Source organism: Zonotrichia albicollis, chromosome 21 (genome assembly GCF_047830755.1).
Source record: "Zonotrichia albicollis isolate bZonAlb1 chromosome 21, bZonAlb1.hap1, whole genome shotgun sequence".
Classification (NCBI taxonomy): Eukaryota; Metazoa; Chordata; class Aves; order Passeriformes; family Passerellidae; genus Zonotrichia; species Zonotrichia albicollis.
Genome location: NC_133839.1, coordinates 7,046,119 through 7,064,314, shown reverse-complemented (window position 1 = coordinate 7,064,314; position 18,196 = coordinate 7,046,119). Strand labels below are relative to the sequence as shown.

At 53.1% G+C, this 18,196-nt stretch overlaps 2 protein-coding genes across 10 annotated transcripts in view; one reads left to right on the top strand and one right to left on the bottom strand.

The window, feature by feature from the left end:
• Positions 1–15,337, top strand: part of SH3GLB2 (SH3 domain containing GRB2 like, endophilin B2) — a 24,847-nt gene extending 9,510 nt beyond the window's left edge. The window contains exons 2-13 of one of the 9 annotated variants that reach the window (XM_074556007.1): positions 302–447; positions 746–874; positions 1,494–1,627; positions 2,077–2,169; positions 3,974–3,985; positions 5,720–5,782; positions 9,182–9,205; positions 11,627–11,716; positions 11,875–11,975; positions 12,458–12,472; positions 13,053–13,311; positions 13,954–15,337. In XM_074556007.1, the coding sequence (XP_074412108.1) occupies positions 302–447; positions 746–874; positions 1,494–1,627; positions 2,077–2,169; positions 3,974–3,985; positions 5,720–5,782; positions 9,182–9,205; positions 11,627–11,716; positions 11,875–11,975; positions 12,458–12,472; positions 13,053–13,311; positions 13,954–14,061 (1,174 nt within the window). In that variant the 3' untranslated portion in view covers positions 14,062–15,337. The remainder of the gene's footprint in view (positions 1–301; positions 448–745; positions 875–1,493; positions 1,628–2,076; positions 2,170–3,973; positions 3,986–5,719; positions 5,783–9,181; positions 9,206–11,626; positions 11,717–11,874; positions 11,976–12,457; positions 12,473–13,052; positions 13,312–13,953) is intronic. The other 8 variants (XM_074556006.1, XM_074556000.1, XM_074555999.1 and 5 more) reach the window with 8 other exon arrangements.
• The window catches only part of NUP188 (nucleoporin 188), a 28,249-nt gene continuing 24,745 nt past the window's right edge, over positions 14,693–18,196 (bottom strand). Inside the window, exon 44 of the mRNA XM_026795586.2 lies at positions 14,693–18,196. Within this exon, the coding sequence (XP_026651387.1) occupies positions 18,026–18,196 (171 nt within the window). The 3' untranslated portion in view covers positions 14,693–18,025.

Here is an 18,196-nt window from a genome sequence, read left to right as displayed (position 1 = left end):
TATTTAAATAGATCCCTCACAACTGGACTATTTCTGTACTAGACCTTATTAAAAGTTACTTATTCTGGAACACCTCTCAGACCTGTAGTCTATTTTTAGCCCAATGCTTGTTCTACTCTTGGGCAAAAATTTGCCCTCTTCCCCTGAAAGATGCCTGGGAGAAAAGGATGATACCTTGAAGGGGTTTTAGCTTTATTCTAAGGAAAATACACAAGACAAAAGCAGCTTCATTGTCCCTTATTATCTTCAACACACTGTAAATCTGCTTTGGAAGAACAGACCTAATGATTGCCTTCTTCCTGCAGTTTACTGAAGAAAAGCTGGGCCAGGCTGAGAAGACTGAGCTTGATGCCCACTTTGAAAACCTCCTGGCCAGGGCAGACTGCACAAAGAACTGGACAGAGAAGATCTTGCGTCAGACCGAAGTTCTGCTACAGCCAAACCCCAGTAAGTCCAGCTTCTCCTAAGGCTTGAGGGACAAATGTCACTGAAAGACATGGCCTCTGGCAGGGTTTGTGGGGTTTGGGAGAAATGTGTCCTTGCAGGGCCTGTCCTTCCCTGAGCAGCTGAGAGCACCTCACAGCCTGGCAGGGTTACCCGCTCCTGGCACTGCATCCCTGAGGACTGCATGGGCTGGGCTGTCATCATTCCCACTTCAGGGGCCCTCTGAGGACTGCATGGGCTGGGCTGTCATCATTCCCACTTCAGGGGCCCTCTTTCAGCCTCCCTGCTGTCCCCACTCCAGGTGCCAGAGTGGAAGAGTTCCTGTATGAGAAGCTGGACAGGAAGGTGCCTTCCCGGGTCACCAACGGGGAGCTGCTGGCACAGTACATGACAGAGGCAGCCAATGACTTTGGGCCAGGGACACCTTATGGTAAGTCAGCCTGGCTAATGGAGAAGTCCTGGGAATCCATCCCTGTTTTGCATTGAGATGTTTGCAGCAGGCTCCTTCCTGACCACACAGAGCATCTTCCTGCTCTTAAATCCTCGCACCACACAGCCTTCACTTCCAGCTGTCCTTGCCCCTGCCATGAGCTTTGTTCCTGCTCTCCAGATCAATAGCTGTTCAATAGTGAGTCCTGTTACAGCCAGAGCAGCTGTGGGTGCATCTATAGCCAACCCTGCCTAATCAACTCATGTTTTCTGCTCTGGTGCTTTTTAATTTGCTGCTCTGTTCCTGTGCCTCTGTTTTACGAGGCAGAGAAGGATCAGTCTGCGCAAGCAGGTAGAGCAGTAAAATCCATCAGTGGCATGAGTGCCTCAGCAGGTAGATAAGATCAGAGCTGCCCTGGGAGCAGTGAAAAGATGCCTCAGGCCAGCAGCAGAGTGGGTAGGGCTGGAGCTGGGCTGGGGCAGGCACGGTCAGCTTGCCCAGGCCAGGTACAGCTGTGCCCATGTCCCCCAGCACGGCAGTGTGGGAGCTCTGGCTGAGCTGGCTGAAGCCAACACGTGTTAATTGGTTTCTCTGGAGCTGAAGGTTCCTGTTGTTGCAGGAAAGACTTTGATTAAAGTTGGAGAGACTCAGAGGCGCTTGGGTGCAGCAGAACGGGAATTCATCCGCTCTGCCTCCATCAGCTTCCTGACCCCGCTGCGCAACTTCCTGGAGGGGGACTGGAGAACCATCTCTGTGAGTGTGCCACCAGGGCAGGGCAAGCTTGTCACAGCCTGGAGACAGGGAGGGCAGGGGGAGAGCGACACAGTGCCAAAAGAACCCCTTTTCTTTCCCTGATAAAGGATGACTCCATAGCTCTCCCCTTAATGTGAGGATGAGGAAGTACCAGCCCTAGATCTGCTCAGGTTCCCCCTCTGATAGGGAAGAGTTGCCAGCTGATGTGCATGAACAAACTCATTTCCCCACTCCTGCAGCTTGTGGGCACCACCCATCACAGGCTGCCCTGCTTGCAGGAGGTTATCCTGTATCCCTGGCAACCAGCCCCAAAACTCTTGCTAAGGAGATGAGCATAGCAACTGGTTCTTTCTCCCTGGCATGTTTTAATAAAGAAATAGATTTGATTGCTAGGTGATAGCACACCCCCTCCTCAATCCTGCTTCTGAGCCATCTCCTGTCCCTTGCAGAAAGAGAGGAGGATCCTGCAGAACCGACGCCTGGACCTGGATGCCTGCAAAGCCAGGTTGAAGAAGGCCAAAGCTGCCGAGGCAAAAGCAGCGGTAACTCCTCCCCCCATTTCCCTCCCCGCAGTGTAACTCCTCCCCTCATTTCCCTTCCCGTCCTTCTGGCCCCAGGGCTTGGCTCACATGGTCAAAAATTAGGTTACCCTGCTGTGTCCCGTGTCTGGCAGGCATGGGTGGGGGAATTAATTCCTCATGTGGGGTGGAAGGGAGCTGGAGCAGGAGCCATGTGCCTGTTTGAGACAGTTCTGAGTTTCTGGGGTCTGGAAACTTGCACTTGACCCAGGCTCCTGCCTCCTGACTGATCAGGGTTGCTGATGAGTTGTGCTAGTAACTGAAAGGCTGCATCTTCTGAGGACTTGCTGATTTTCACAGGGGATGTTAAACCAAGGCAAGAGAGAGCTGAGCTCAGAGGTGCACAGGGGAAGGGCTGCTGGAGCTCTGCAGCAGTGCCAGCCTGTCAGACCAGTCAGGATTCTGGCAGCTGCCAGGCAGGAGTGCTGTGGGAGCCTGTAAGGGGTGGCCAGGGTCAGACTGGCTGCAGGGTCTGTTCCTGAGCCTCTCTGCTCACTCTGTTCATGGTGCTCTAGTTACAGGCTTGTCTTGCCCTCTGGCTTTGGGGAATTCATCCCACTGGGCACTGATGGGTTCCCTGGAGGGCCTGCTTGGAGCTGGTTGTCATCCTGTGCAGCTCTGGCTGCTGGCACAAGGACCTGCCAAGTTCTGCTCTTGCCTTGGCACCAGGAGCTCAACTGGCAAAGGTGTGCAAGTCAGAATCAGCCTGTCCTTGTCAGTCAGACCCTGGGGTGCACTGGGATACCAGCCCTGCTAGGAGCCTGTTTCTCACCATCTGCCAGCTGGGCCTGTCTCCCTGGGTAGCAGTTCCCAGGTGTTTTCCCTTTCCTCCAGCTCCAGTTACATCCGTGGCAGATGGGGAAGCTGTGCTGAGCTCAGCAGCCCTGACAGAGTGCTCAGACCTACACAGGACAGCTGTGAACAGAAGTAGTAGCTGCCCTTTTAAAAAAAAGCCTCCTCTAATCAGTCAGGTCCCACAGATCCTCTGAAAGTAACTTCAGGGATCCCTCATCCCCCTTCTGGAGGGGCCAGTGCCCCAGTCTCAGGGGAAACTGGTGGCCATTGCTTTATCTTAAAGCTCAGATAGAGCAGGAATTCAGATGCCTCCTGTGCTTCCTCCCTTTCCACCCTCCTTACCTTGCTCCCTACAGGAGATGATCCCAAGGCCTCTCACCTGCACACACTCTCCTGGTTTAGGGACTCCCCTGTAGCTGGAAAAGAAAAACTTTATTTCCCACTGGAACTTTTGGGGTGTCCCAGGCAGGTGCAGAGCCAATCCAGGCTTTCAGGGTGTCCTCCCCAAGGTGAAACACTGAGCACAGCAGCAGATCCATTCAGCTGCTGCTCTGGGGACCCATCTGTCACCCTAAAGGTGGAGTCCCTGGGCTCTGGGTGCCTCCCTGACTGCTGGGTGACAAGGTGGAAGCTCCCAGCAGTGGGGAGAGCTGCTCCCTGTGCTCCAAACACCTCACCTGGATCACAGCATTCCTGTAACCTGCCTGGAGTCCTGTGCCACAGCTCCCCATGCAAGCTGAAGTATCCCAGCTCTCCCAGCTCACCTCTCTCTTGCTGCTCTTTCCCCTCTGTAGTGCAAATTCGTGTTCCCACAGCTTCTGTCTCCTGATGCCCCTGGAGCTGCTGCCCAGACCTGTGAGCTGCTGTGGAGCACCTGGGCTTGTGCATTTCCCACAGACTCTGTGCTTTGTCCTCCTGTTGATGCTGTTTTGTTTACTAACCTTTTTGTTTTGTTTCTTTGTGATTTGCTCAGTGTGAGGGAGATGTGAGTATTGACTGTGCTAACAGTGCTGTGATTTTTTTTTTTTCCTTTAACACCTCTCATTGTCTCTTTCTCATTTTTAAAAAGAAAATTCATCTCTCCTTGGTCCCTTTGGGACTGGCCCTGGAGCATGTTCTGAGCGTGATCAGGGCTGTGGCTGCCTGGGAAGGTGCTCCAGAAGGGTGGGAGTGTCAGAGACTGCCTGCAGCCCCTCTGGAGCATCCCTTGGGTCCATCCACGTTGCTGCAAGCAGTGCTCAAGAGAGGCAGGGGCTCCCCTGAAGACCCCCTGGGTTGGGTGGCCAGTCCCTGTCTGGAAGGGCAGCCCAGAGACAATGACAGGCAGGATGATCTGGCTGTGCTGCTGTTCTGCCCCTTTTCCCCATGACCAGAGTGGAAGGGGGAGGGAGGTGGGTCCCTTTTGATCACTGCTTGCAAATTCAACTTCTCCATGCACAGAAGTACAAGAGAAGCTTGCCTCCTTCATCCCATGTGCTGTGACTAGTTTTGGGACTCCCTGGAGACCAGGGAATGGGAGGAGAGGTTTCTTCAGTTGCTCTTGATCTTCAAAAACCAAAAAGCATAAGCAGCTATTTCTCTGAACCATCCTTTCTCCCCACAGGGAGGAGTCCAGCCTACTTGCTATGCTGGCCTCAAACCTCACTGGTGCATTTTTCTCCCTATATTCAGGTTTAACTTGCAATAGGAATTGCTCCTCCTTATTCCTTCCTCCAGCCATCCCTAAAACTCCTAAATGGTATGAAAAAGAAATATGGTTGGGACTGTCTGACTGCTCTTCCACACACTGGTCACTCATTCCAGCTGGCTGCTTGGGCCCAGCAAAGTGGGTCAGTGTGTATAAGTGGATCTGGGTGAGAGCAGAGAGATTAACCTGGGAGAGGGCCTGAGGGGATTAGCAGCAGAGCTGGGGTGCAGCAGGACTGTGCCAGCCCTGCACAGCAGCCTGTGGGCAGTAGAGCTGGCCAGGAGGATTCCTGGTGGTGTTGGTTTGTCTCTTTAGGTAGTGCTGCCATCCCAGGAGCAGGCCTGGTCTCACCTGAATAAAGCACCACGTTCTGTGGTGGGTTGTGAGCCCAGAACTGGGGGGGATGGACTGGATCCATTGCACTTCCAGGGAGGAAACCTCCAGAGTGCTCAAGTCTTGGTACCCCAGGGCAGAAGTTCAGCCATGGAGAAGGTGGTTTGGTTTGGGGTTTCCTGACCCCTGGGATGAAAACTCCTGCACTGCCTTTGGCTTGGCTAAGCCATGTGCCTTCCTGGAAACTGCAGGTCTGGCTCTGTTAGGAGGAAATGTGGCTTGGAGAGAGTGAGAGCAGTGGAAGGCACTGTGGGAGGGATGCTCCAGTGCTGGCAAACATTCCTACTTTAAGGGCAAGGCCCTGTACAGTGACTGTAGGAAACCAGGGGAAGGGAGGTCCTGCCCACAGGACTGAGTTAATGCAACAAGAGCAACCTGCTGGCTGCAGGGGAGTGGGAATGCCTTTGGGGTGGTGCTGTATGAGCTGACACTGTCAGTGCAGAGTTCCCAACAGCAGGAGTGTCTGCTGTCCAAGCACCAGCTGTGGCTGCACAAGCCAGGAGACCTCCTCTCATCAGAGTGTGAGCAAAGCTCCCAGCACAGGCAGGAAAAAAGCCACTGGTCTCTTGTTCCAGCCATCACCCAGTGACTGCTGATGGCTCCTTGGTGCCTTGTACATGACCCTCTATTCCCCCCCAGGCTGTGCCTGACTTTCAGGAAACCAGACCTCGTAATTACGTGCTCTCCGCCAGCGCATCAGCGGTAAGATCACTGGGTACTGCTCCTCCTGGATCCTGCCTCTCCAGCCATTCCTGCCTCTCTCTCTACCTGACTTAGGCCTAGTGCTCTGCTGTTTTCAACATTTTAATGTGACATGGGCTGCCCAGGCTCTGACTCAGCCTCCAGGATTCACATCACCCCTCTGGGGTGCCTGCTCAGGGTCTGGCCCTTTGCAGCTGGGTTTGCTTTCCAAACCAGCTCCCCTGCCAGCCCTCCTCCACATCTCCAGTGGGGATCTTCTGATGGTTTTGTATTGCTAGGGGAGCAATTGAGAGGAACAACCCCCAAGAGTGGCCTTTCTGGATGGTTCCAGCTGTACACTGGCAGTATCACACATGTGACTGCCTGATCTGCACTGTGGTGTCAGAGTCAGAGGCTTTGAAGCTGGTCAAGAGAAGCAAAGGTGGAGGAATCTCTCTGCCACCAGTGTCAATAACATTGAGGTTTGTCTGTTCTGCAAACAGAGGTCATTTTTTACAGTTTCAGTGTGTTGGCAGCTGTTGCACAGCCAGATGTGCCTGGGGTGGGTGAGCAGCCCACTGTGTCTCCACTCTTACACTGAGTGGATGTTGGCCAAGCAATTGGCTTCCCATGCTGTGTTCATGGCTCCCCATTGCACAATGTCACATTTCTCGTTAAAATGTTGAAAACTGATCATCTTGCTTCCTAACCAGCATTCAGAACAACACTGATGCCTGCTAACAGAATAATCTGGGAGTGGGATCTGCTGATATGAAAAAGGACAGCCCAACCTTCTCAGAAACAAAAAGCACAATGGAAACAAGCTGGATTTGGTTAATGGGAAACCCATCCCACTTGGAGCCAGAGGTGTGACTGAGCTGACAGCATCAGTGTTAGTTCCTAGGGGGATCTGTCCTGACCTTCTTGGAGAGCAATGCTGGGATCAGAAACAGCTTTGCACAACACTAGAAAACAATTCCATCAGTCCAGGCTCAGGGATGAGAGTCCTGCAGAAGAAGCTGAAGCTGGTGGTGCTGCAGTTCTCCTGTCTCCTCGTGCAGCTCAGAGCCAGCCTGTGGCTCTCCTCTTCCCTTGGGAAGTCTGTTCCAAGGGACTGCAGGGAAGCTCTGGGACACCCAGAGGAGAGAAGCTGGGCTTTCCCTGCCTCTGAACATGGCAGGGCTAAAGCACAGCTGAAGACAAGCATTTGTACAGACACTCAGTTGGACACGTCCAGCCCTCACCAGAAATGACCTTGGTCTGTTCCTGCTCTACTGCAGAGCTGCTCTGAGGAGCAGGTGCCACATGCAGGAACTTAACAGGAGAACAGATTTTGTGAGGTTTTTTTAGGTTACCCTGGGACATCTGTGCCTAGCCCAGTGCTGCCTCATCTGGCTGTGCTGGTGCTGGTGGCACTGGGCAGGGAGAGCAGGGCTCTGGGAGAGCAGCCAGCTCTGACCCAAGGGGTTTTATTGCACAGCAGGGCCTCCTACCAGGAGTGCCTGTGGGAAATGTGCTGGCCTGACCAGAGTCAGGCCTTGTGGCTTCCAAAACTCTTCCAGAGGCTGCACTTGGTGGGTGAAGGGCCCCCTGAAGTCCAGCTGCACTGGCAGGGGTGACATGAATTACACTTTGCATCTCTAATCAGCAGCACACAGGCTGAGCCCAGGCTGCTCCCTGGCTCTGTACAGGCAGGGCTGCTTGGCTGCAAGCTCTCAAATCCCAGCATTCATCCCAAAGGGTCAGGCACTGCAGCAAGGTAGGAGCTCTTCATCCTGTTGCTCTGCTTTTCTTCCAGGCCAGAGTCCTTGTGCTACTTCTTAGTGTGCACTGAGAGTGCAGAGCAGTGGCTGCTGCTCACCTGCTCCTTTCTGGAGGGAGGGGTTGGTTGTGCCCAAGGGAACAGCTTTGTCTTACAGGTGAGCAAACAGGTCAGCTCTCTCCTGGACCACACCTGCCCTCAGCTGGGCTCTGATTTGGATTCTAAATTGACTTTGTTGGTTTTTGGAGAGGTGGATGACATGGTGCTTTTGGTTTTTTTCTCCCTTCCACGACAGGAGGGCTCAGATGGAATTAAATCCAAGAAAAAAAAGCACCTCTCTTGTTTTGTATGAGTTGGATGCTGAGGAGCCATTTCTCCTCTCTCCCACACTGACCTTTTGTTTTTGTGTAAGAAGGTGTACATGAGCTGTGCAAGCCTGAATATCCCTTTCTGCCATGTGCTGTACTCCTAGGAATGACTCCAGGAAAAACAAATTGAGTGCCTTAAAGAGGATTCCTCTGGCTTGAGCTGGGGTGCAGGGAGACAACAGCAGATCTTGGCATTTTCTGCCCTCTGAGCTGCCCAAAGAGGAGCCACACAGGGTCTTAGCCCAGGGATAGATCTGGGCAAAGCTGGGCTGTCCCAGAGCACCACAGGGTCAGATCTGGATGTGGCACAGCAAAGGCAACAGAGGAGAAACAAATCTGGCTACAGATTCACCTGGGGACAGCTGGTGAGCAAAGCTCAGCTGGGAGAGCCCGGTCCAAGCAGAGCCTGCTCTCCCTCTGAGCCCTCAGTGCAAATCCAGCTGTGCCTGGAGCTGACACTGGGTGGTGAAGCTGAGCTCCACAGGGCTCATTCCCCTGGCCCTGCTGGTGTGGGTGCTGCAGGCTGCTCTGCTCCTGCACCCAGGGGCATTTCACATTGCCAGGACTGTTGGCTGCTGAGGAAAGGCCAAGCCAAGGACCTCTGGGAAGGATCAATGTGTTTTTCTGGCTCCTCTCTCTCCCTTTGCTATTGCTGTGTATGATTTCTGTTCATTGTTTCGTGTCCTGAAGCCAGATCCCACCAGCAGCTGGAGGTGTGCAGTGTTCTGCTCCTCAGGTGTGCCCCTGAGGATGAGGAGAGCAGGGAGGAGCTGTGTGATGTTTTGCCTGGCTCAGAGGCAGCATCCAGCCCCTGCTTCCTCCTTGCTGTGCCTGAGCAGGCTGTAGGCACTGAGCAGTGTGGGTTATCCCATTTCTCTGCACTGTGGGTGAGGAACTCTTGCCTCTATGTGGCCTGGGCTCAGAAAGCTCACTTGCCTCTCCACAATCCTACAAAAGGGCTGTCCCCCAGCCACAGCCTGTGCAGCTCCAGCACAGTGAGCCTGGCTGTGCAGAGGACTCTGCTGTTACTCCCTTTTTCCCTGGAGCCCATGGGATGCAGTGGCTGTAGCAGCCCTGGCAGGGACTCGCTGTCCCATTGTGGAACTGAGCTCCAGGGTGCAGGGATGAGGGGAAGGGGCGTGGATCTGGCAGCTGCTGTGGGTGAAGGGCTGGCTTGTCCTGGAGCTGGCTGCTGTGCCCTGGAGGGTCCCTGCTGTTGGTGTCAGTGCCCAGTGCCTCACGACGTCTCCAACACTGATCTCCTCTCCTGTTGCTCTGTGGCCCCCACAGCTCTGGAGCGACGAGGTGGAAAAGGTAAGTGCCCAGCTGGGATTGTGCTCAAACCTTCTGGGGGTGTTCTGAGGACAGGGGTAGTGTGGAAGCCCTTCTGCTCACAGGCAGGGAGGGTCAGGGGCTGCTGCTGCTGTTGTGTGGCCCAGCCCTGATCCCTCTGGGTGGTTCAGTGCAATGGCAGCAGCTTGGGATGAGCCATGGGCCCCTTGGCTGTCCCTGGTGGGGGACACTTCCCTGTGTGTGGTGGAAGGAGGCTCAGAGCCCTGCACTGTGTGGCAGGAGCAGAGGTGGTGGCTGAGGTGTGACCAGCTCTGCTCCTGTGGCCAAGGCTCTGATCCTCCATGTGCCTCTGGCCTGACCCACCCAGCTGGCTCCTCACAGAGCTGCAGCAAAGACAGAGCACATCCCCAGCTGCTGCAGGGAGCAGCTTGCTCAGGGGAGAGGTTTGAAGCCTCCTGGAGTTGATTCTCTGTGGATGAGCTGCACTTACCCTTCTGATCCATGGAGGCTCTGGAAGGGAAGTGTGACTTGTCCATGAGGATGGATGGAGGGTGAGACCAAGGTGAGCTCTGTGTGGAGCCCCAGCACAGCCTGGAGCTTCCAGAGACACCTGGGCACCTGTTCTTTCCCACCTCAAACACCCCCAGCAGGCATTGCTGTGAAGCTGAAGTGAGGATGGCAGAGGTTCTGTGTGCTGTGCATGACAGCAGCTTGTTGCTGTTACTCCAAAGGCATCTGCAGAATGGACTGGCTGTTCCTGACCCAGCCCTTCCTCTTCTTTAAGTCCTTCAGTCCCTCAAACAAGCAAACAAGCTGGCTACAGCCAGCTATGAGCATGCAAGGATCTGTTCCTCTGTCCTCTCTTTGGGTTGTTCTGCTTGGATAGACTGAAGTGTGTAAGTAAATGTTGGAGTTCTCCATGTCTTCTGGGAGAAGCACAAGACTGGAAGAGGCCTCCCAGGTCACCACCCTGCTCTGGTTTTATAGAAAACTGCATCCTGCAACTGCTCAGAGCTGGCAGGGAGAGGCAGATCCCAGGCAGCACCAAATGGAGCTGGGTCTGCCTGGCACAAGTTTAAATAGCTCTGAATACTGGAGCCTCAGCTCACAGGAGCAAGAATCACTTGGTGTTTTGAAGGCATTGCACTGTTGTTTTCTGTTACACTCCCCCTTCTCCTGTAAATAATCCCTTTCATACAGAGGATGCAAGAAAATAGATCAATTGAGTTGCAGCTTAAAATAGACAAATCTGATTATAAGACAGTCAAAGCATTTCATTGTTGTAGCCTGGCCCTACACTAGTAGTGCTGCTACCAGAGGAGAGCTCTGCTGGCCCCAGCAGCACCTCCAGCTTGTCCTGCTGGGAATGCTGGCTCTCCTCTGGGGTCACCAGGGATGTGGCCTCTGCTCTGTCAGCCTGGCTGGATCAGCCCTCGGGGCTCAGTCCTGTGCCGCAATGGTGAGGGCATTCCCAAAGCTGCAAAAGGAGCCCCTGCACCAAGGCAGCTCCAAAGGCTGCACCTTCCTGGAGGAGGGAAAGGATTCTCTTCCCTGTGAGCTGGAGCTGGGTCGGTGTCACTCTTCTGTGACAGTCACAGCTCACCCCAAGAGGACACCACAGCCCTGGTGTTAAGGAATAACACCAGAGAACATGTGGGGATGCTTGTCACCCCTTTCATCAGCAGGAGGGGAGAGCCAGCACCAGAGCACTTGGCTGCTCCAGCACTTCTGGATCTCCTTGCCAGGATCCACCTGGGTGTTCTGGTCCTGCAGAACTGCCCCAGTGTAAATGCTCTGTTTGATGGGGAGAGATGGATCTCCATGTGAGTCTGTCTCTGAATCCCCAGAGCTGCTGTGGAGCTGCCTGCTGTTCACCAGTGGTTAATCCCTCCTAGCTCAGAATCAGTAACTAGCCCCAAAGGAGACCCTTGGGTAGAGCTTGGATGGGGATGTTCATCTCCATTGCAGATTTAATTAGCAGCAGCAGTTTGGTAAATGCTGCCTGGCCTCAGTCTTTGTTTTGTGGTGATAAAATCAAAACCGCTGCACTTCCAGAGAGAAGCCATGGGAGGCTGTGACATTCCTGTGCCTGCAGGTGCAGAAACAGGGATTAAAGGGACCAGAGCTGGCATGGGACTGACTTCCCACATAGCTCAGGATTAACAAAGCCTCCCCATCCTCACCTCCTAGTCTTGTGGGAGTAGGAGCTTCCTTGCTTGATGCACCAGTTTTGAGCTGCCACTCCATCACCTGCAGTGGTCCAATGCAGGGTTAAGAAGGAATCAGGCTGAGATGCAGCCAGAGGTCTCTGGGATCCCAACCAGGGTCTCCTGTGCCTGCTGCTCAGTGTCACAGGGGGATCCTGCTGCCAGGGGGTGTGGAGGGGCTGCAGAGGCAGCTCAGGGCTGTGCCTTGTGCTGCCTCACCCTGTGCTGTTTGCAGGCGGAGCACGAGCTCAGGCTCACCCAGACCGAGTTCGACCGGCAGGCGGAGGTGACCCGGCTGCTGCTGGAGGGCATCAGCAGCACCCACGTGAGTCCTGCTGGGCTGCCAGGGACCACAGGGCTCCTGGAGTCCTGCATGTGCAATAGAGGTGGAAGAGGGGGTAAATTGGGGGTACTTAAGGGCAGCAGAGGGTTTCTGTGCCTGGCAGCCAAACTCAGCCAAGCTGATGGTTCCTTTCCCTGCAGGTGAATCATCTTCGCTGTCTCCACGAGTTTGTGGAGTCTCAGACCAACTACTATGCTCAGTGCTACCAGTTCATGCTGGATCTACAGAAGCAGCTGGGCAGGTAAGACAAGAGACTGCTTTTACTTCTCTGAGGGTTATTGATCTCCTTACCCCCAGCTCAGGCTCTTTCCCCCTCCCATCATAATGTTGGGCAGAAGTTATGAAGTGCCCTCACAGCTGTGACAATTTCTGAGTTTACAGTGGTGACCAGTCCTGGTGCTGGTGGTGCATGCAGGAGCAGGCTTTGCCACTGGATTTTTACATTCCTCTCAAAGCATGATGGCCATGGGAGTTTGAACATTCTTCCTCTAAATTAGTTAAATCACACAGGACTCAAATTCTTGTTGCCAAGCAATGAGCCTGAGCATGCTCTGCTGCAGCAGTAACAAATCCCAGATTCCACATTCAGTGCTGCTGGCTGCACATCCCATGGGGTGGGCTGGGATGTCTGGTCCTGTCACACCAGCACAGCCTGACCCAGGAGGGGATGTTGCCTCTACGTGCTCACTTAACTCCTGTTCCATTCTTTTTCCATGCCTGCAGCTCCAAAGGAGAAATGTAAGTATGATGCTGGCCAGGATGAGCTCTGAGGGCTCTCCTTCCTTCAGCGACTCTGGGATCTCTGTGTGAGCACTGCCAGGGCCAGAGCTGTACCCCCTTAGATAACTGAGCCTGAGCTCCATCACTGTGTCTGTCTAGAGAGCCTGCAAAGCCTGGCAGCCTCCAGCTGTGTTATCCAGTTCAACAGCATCAGTGCCCATCCCTTTCCAGAAGAATTAGCAGGCAGAACAGGTAACAGACTGTGTGAGAGCAGGACAAGGACACAGCACAATGGACCCAGTCAATGAGGCCAGAGCAGCACCTGCCCAGCCCCCTCTGCAGGGCCACACATCAGTCTGGTGCTCTGCAAGTGCTGAAACAGCACTGGAGTCACAATGGGCAGACAAATGTCACCTGCTGCAGCCTCAGCTCCTGAGAACTGGGGGTGTTTCCCCACATGAAGGGCAGTGTGGGTGTGTTACAGCTGCCTCTGTAACTCTTGGGCATCATCTCTGCAGAGCAGCTGCTGAAAGGAAGAGCTGATGGTGGTTCCTCAGGCTGGAGCCTCTCTGACCTGGGCTCTTTTCTCCCCTGTCAGATTTTCAGGTACATTCGTGGGCAACGCAGAATCCGCATCTCCGGCAGCTGCTGCCTCTCCTCCTGTTGCTGCTGCCACCCTCCCTGCTGTGCCTACAATCCCAGTGGTGCCCACAATTGTTGGGGTGCCCAACACCGTGGCAGAGGGGGTGCTGAACCCCAATGAAGTCAAACCTCCTGCCAGTGGGACACGCAGGGCCAGAGTCCTCTACGACTACGAAGCAGCCGACAGCACCGAGCTGGCACTTCTTGCAGATGAGGTTGGTGCCTTTCCTGAGTGTTGGGTTTGGCTACAGCTACCCAGCAGCCCATGGTGTGCCCAACAAGGACTTTGGTTCCTTTTCCTGGCCCTAAAATGTGCTTTATTAATAGAGTCTTTTTCTGGATAGCAGTATCTGCTGAGTGCAGTGAGCTTGTGCTCACAGCCATTTACTATTTAACATCACCCAAATAAGCCCCCCTGTTAAAACCCAACTGTACCCAAAATAAAATACTCCAATACTTAATATCTTCACTGTGACCCTCAAGTACAGCTGCCTTATCCAGAGCCATGGGATAAGCTGTTGGCTGGAGGCCTGCTCTAATCATGCTGAGAAAAAAAGAAAAATCAGCAAGTTGCAAACTCTTCTGTTCTGTAGACTGAACTTCCATATTGAGAAGGGATGACATAGCAACATGTAAAAGTACCTTGAGTCACTTTGGAGAATGAAAAAGCAACAGGGACATCACTGGGCAGTTTTCCATAGATGTTGTGTTAAAGCTGCAGATAGCTCCAGGGAAAGGGCACAGATGGCTGCTAAATAACTTCAGAAATTATTGTTCTTTCAGTGCTCATCTGACTGAAGTTCTTGGCTCTGTGTGCAGAGTAAGGTCCTGTCTAATGTGCTGTCTTCTCTCCTCAGATGATCACTGTGTACAGCCTGCCAGGCATGGATCCAGACTGGCTCATAGGGGAAAGAGGGAACCAGAAAGGGAAAGTTCCTGTCACTTACTTGGAACTGTTAAGTTAAATGTTAAGGAAGAAGAATGTACAAGCAGAATGCACCCCTCATCTGGCACTTCCAACGCGGATTTCCTCATCCGAGACCATCGCTCTCTTCAGGGTCAACACTCCATTGCTCATACAGGAATTGGGGGAAAGAAGTGGGAACACTGTTCTGGTGAGGTTTTGGGAAAGGGCTGATGGCACCCAAGACTGAATTGGTTACCTACCAGTGCAGCCTGCTTTGAGGTTAGGCCTGATGGCACAAGATTCCTTGATTTCGTTTTCCCTTCCCTGCCCTAGTCCTGTTCCTCCCAGTGGCTTTCCTGGGGTGAGGGAGCTGTGTCCCTCAGCAGCTGCTCACCACTTGCACTCCCTGTGTCAGGTGTGGGTTGGTGCCTCTGCCCCTCCTCTCTCCCCCAGCAGAGTTGCCCAAGTCCAACCATTGAGCATTCCAGCAGGGAAGTGTCCCACACCCCCCTGTGGCACACAAGGCAAGGAGGCTGCAGTGAAATTTAGGAGCCTGTTAAGCCCCCCCACCCTGCTGTCCCCTGGGAGCCCAGCAATGCACAGCTGGCCAGAGCCACAGTCCCTGTCCTGGGGCTGGAGGCTCCCACCTGCCCCTGTCCCCTGAAGCTGGAGCATTTCTTTGTGAAGACCAACCTGCTACTGTAGGGCCTGGCCCCAAACCTCTGTGCAAGGGACCATGCATCTTGCTTGCATTTCCTCTGGGAAATTGCTCTTGGACTGCAAAGTTTACAAGCCTTTTTACAAGCTTTGCTCCCTGTGTTATTGTCCAGGCTTTTCTTTCAGTGTGTCTGTCCAGGCATGTTTTAGCCTGACTTTATTTCCACCCTGAATCACTGATTTAATGAATGTTTCCCCTCCCATGGCAGCAGTGAACAGACTTGGTGCACCCTAGTGCAGAAAGGGACAGTCCCAGCTGCTGTGACCCCCAGCAAGGAGCAGTTCTTGGCCACACACACTCCAGAAGCCAGCTTAGCTCAGGTGTGTGTGTGCCTGCTCACTCTGGAATGAACTCTTAGCTAGAGCTCACCTAAAGGACTTCCACTTGATGTGTCACAAGTTTTCCACTCAAGCTGGATGGAAGAGAAACTCACCTGCACCAAACTCTGTTCACACCCTTCCCCAGGTATGTCAGAACTAACTTTGCTTGTTTATTGATCTTTTGCACTTTCCCCAAAGGTTTTGTGACCATTCTAATGTAACAGGGCACTGAGCACCTGTGTTTGTGGGGCTCATGGGTTTCAGCACTTATTTGCCAATAAACAGAACTGCCTGACCTCCTGCCTCAGCATCTTCTGTGGGCTCAGGGCTGTCCTTGCTCCTGTAAGCAGGGGCACAAAGGAGCAGCTCAGGTGAAAGCAGAGCCCTCCTGCTGCCCCAGGCCTGGAAGTTGGGGCTAAAAGCAAAACAAAGCTGCTCATCCTTCCTGTCCCACCTGGCACTCCCAACACTCTGTCAGAGCCTTGTGGTTCCTCTCCCTGCTGCCACATCTCAGTTGTACTACAGCTTCAGGGGCTCTGAGAAACAACAGCTCCTCCTGCACTTGAAGCAAAAATAGAGCAGCAGGATGACTTCAGCTGCTGAGAGACCCAAGTGCTATTCTAGATCTAACAGACTTTTTGAGTTGTTATGGAAACTAGATCTGCTGCTAATCTAAAATCCTGAAGTCTTGTCCCCAACACCCAGCTTGGAAGGAACTCCTGGGAAAAGCAGCTGTTGAAATGCTCTGTAATGCAGCAGTAAAGCTTGGCTGTTCTAGTTACAGAGAACAGGGAAATCAAATGATGTTGCTGTTCTAGTTAGTTTTAAAACTGCCAGGACCACCACTCTCATAGTCCTGATCTCTGAGAGATCTACTCCTGCCTGTTTCCCTTCCAGCATGTATATTTTCCCTCAGGCCAGTGACATCCCTGTTCCTCTGTTATTCCTCTCCTTGGTACATTAAAGCAGCAGCAGCTTAATGAAGCAGAAAATGGTCTCTTCCCTCAGAGCAGCCAGAGGGAATTCTCTTCCTGGCACCAGCACTCTGTTCCCTCTGCAGTAGGAAGAAAAGCACATGGAACATCTACTGCTGCTCCTGACTGCACAGGGAGGTGACAATTGTGACAATTGTGCTGCTGCCTTGCAGATGTCAGGGGCCATCCTTGGCTGGGTCCCTCTGGGCCTGAGGGACAGGGGCAGATAAGACTGAAATGCTGCTGCAGCTCTAAAACCCACACAACCAACAGCAGCCACTGCTTCTGCTGTCTGGCACCAAGGGCTCCTGCCAGGCACCACCAACTCACTCTGCTGCTTCAATAAACATCTAGAAGAATCCATTCTTGTTGAACACCAATACAGTGATGAGCACACTGCAACTTCCAAAGCTGGAAGGAAGGAATGAAAAAGGAAAATCCTGACCACAGATGACAAGTAACAGCCTCTGCTGTAACTGAACTTGCTTAGATGGACCAGAATCCAGCTTTGCTGCCCCTCCCTTGGCAGCCCTCATCCACCCTGTCTGTGCAGAGCTGTTCACCTTCAGCTCTCCCTGGTCACAGCCAGCTCCCATGGCACCAAGGCTGCCCCAACAAAACACCGCTGGCTTTGGGACTGTCACACACCCCACAAGCCCCTCTGCCTTCTGCTTTAAGACTTTTCTCCAGCCAGTTCAAGTCTCTCCAAAGCCCTCAGGGCATGCAACACCAGATCAAAGAAATGTGCCAGGATATTGCCAGCACTTGAGCTTATAAGGTAAAAAGGCCCAAACAACCTCAAAGCAAGATAATCTCATTTTCTAGCTCTAGTCTCTTTAAAACTATTGAAATTAAAAAGGTTCTGGCTGGTAAAGCAATCAAGTGTCTATTTAGGAAAGAACTGGTAGGCTATTAGCTCACAGCTACACTGAAATTTGATTTCTTAGCTTAGATAAGTCTGTCTAGATTTCAGGCTGTATTTTAAGCAATAATCACTGACTTTCTCTTACTGTTATTACTACACACTGAGCCTCAGAACCTCAGAGAGTTTGTTGATCTAGAGCTACACCACAAGCTGCACCTTCAGTGTGCAGGGGAATCATCCCTGAGTATTTCATAGTGCTGCTCCTTTGAAACCTCCCACGAGTTCCCCAACAGGAGAGTAAGGGAAAGGGAGTGGGTGTGGGGAACCCAGGGAATCAGCCTCTAATTACAATCATTTCAGCCTCTGGATTTTCACTCAGAAGTCACAACATTAGCTGGGATTTCAAAGAATTACCACCCAGACATTGCAGAGCTGGTGCTGCTGTGTCCAACACAAACCCATGAACACAACTGCTGTCTATAAAGGTTTTAATATCAGTATAAATAGGGCACAGTTACAAAAAACTGCAAGACTGGAGCAATGGAATTTTGACGTAAAAACCTTAAGTGAGGCCTTGCTCTTCAGAAACACACACAACACACAGACTGCAGGGTGCAGGGAAGGCGTGAGCACACATACACCATCGTGCCTGGAACCATTCAGTACAAAAATAGCAGTAGAAAGATGGTCTCTGAATTGCTGGCTGATCCCTTGGGTGTGCCTTAGCTGGACTCCACACAGGAGCTGCAGGCTGCACCTTGTGTTAGGAGCAGAGTTAATGCCCAGCAGAAAGCATCTCCTCTCTCCACCCAGCCACAGCCTCCCCAGCTGAGGTACAAGCTATAAAAATAAAGGTTTTGACTGTTCAGTGCTTGTACCCAGCCAGGATGCTCTGGCAGACAGGGTGAGCAGACTGTGCACGTGGGCTGGGCACAGGGAGCCAGCTGGGCTCTCCTTACATTCACTCTGCTCCTGGGTGGCAAGAGTTCCATGGGATCTCTCTGCTCAGGTGACACCACTGCCCACACCTGGCCTCCCTCCCTTCCCAGTCCTCATTACAGCTCTGCCAAAGGTGATGCCTTCTGTGGTGGATGGGAATTGTTCCGCTGCAGGTCCTGACAAGGGAGGCAGGGCCAGGACGGGCTCTATCTCTGCACGTGCCGGACAAAGGCCTGCACCAGCTGGAACAAGGGCTCCTGCCCCTCTGGACCCAGCTTGGAGGCAGACTTGCCCTGGGGAGAGGGAAGGACCCCGCTGGCAGGGGAAGAGGGCCCTCCCCTGCGGAAGTACCGGGACAGGCTGGAGAGCAGCGTACT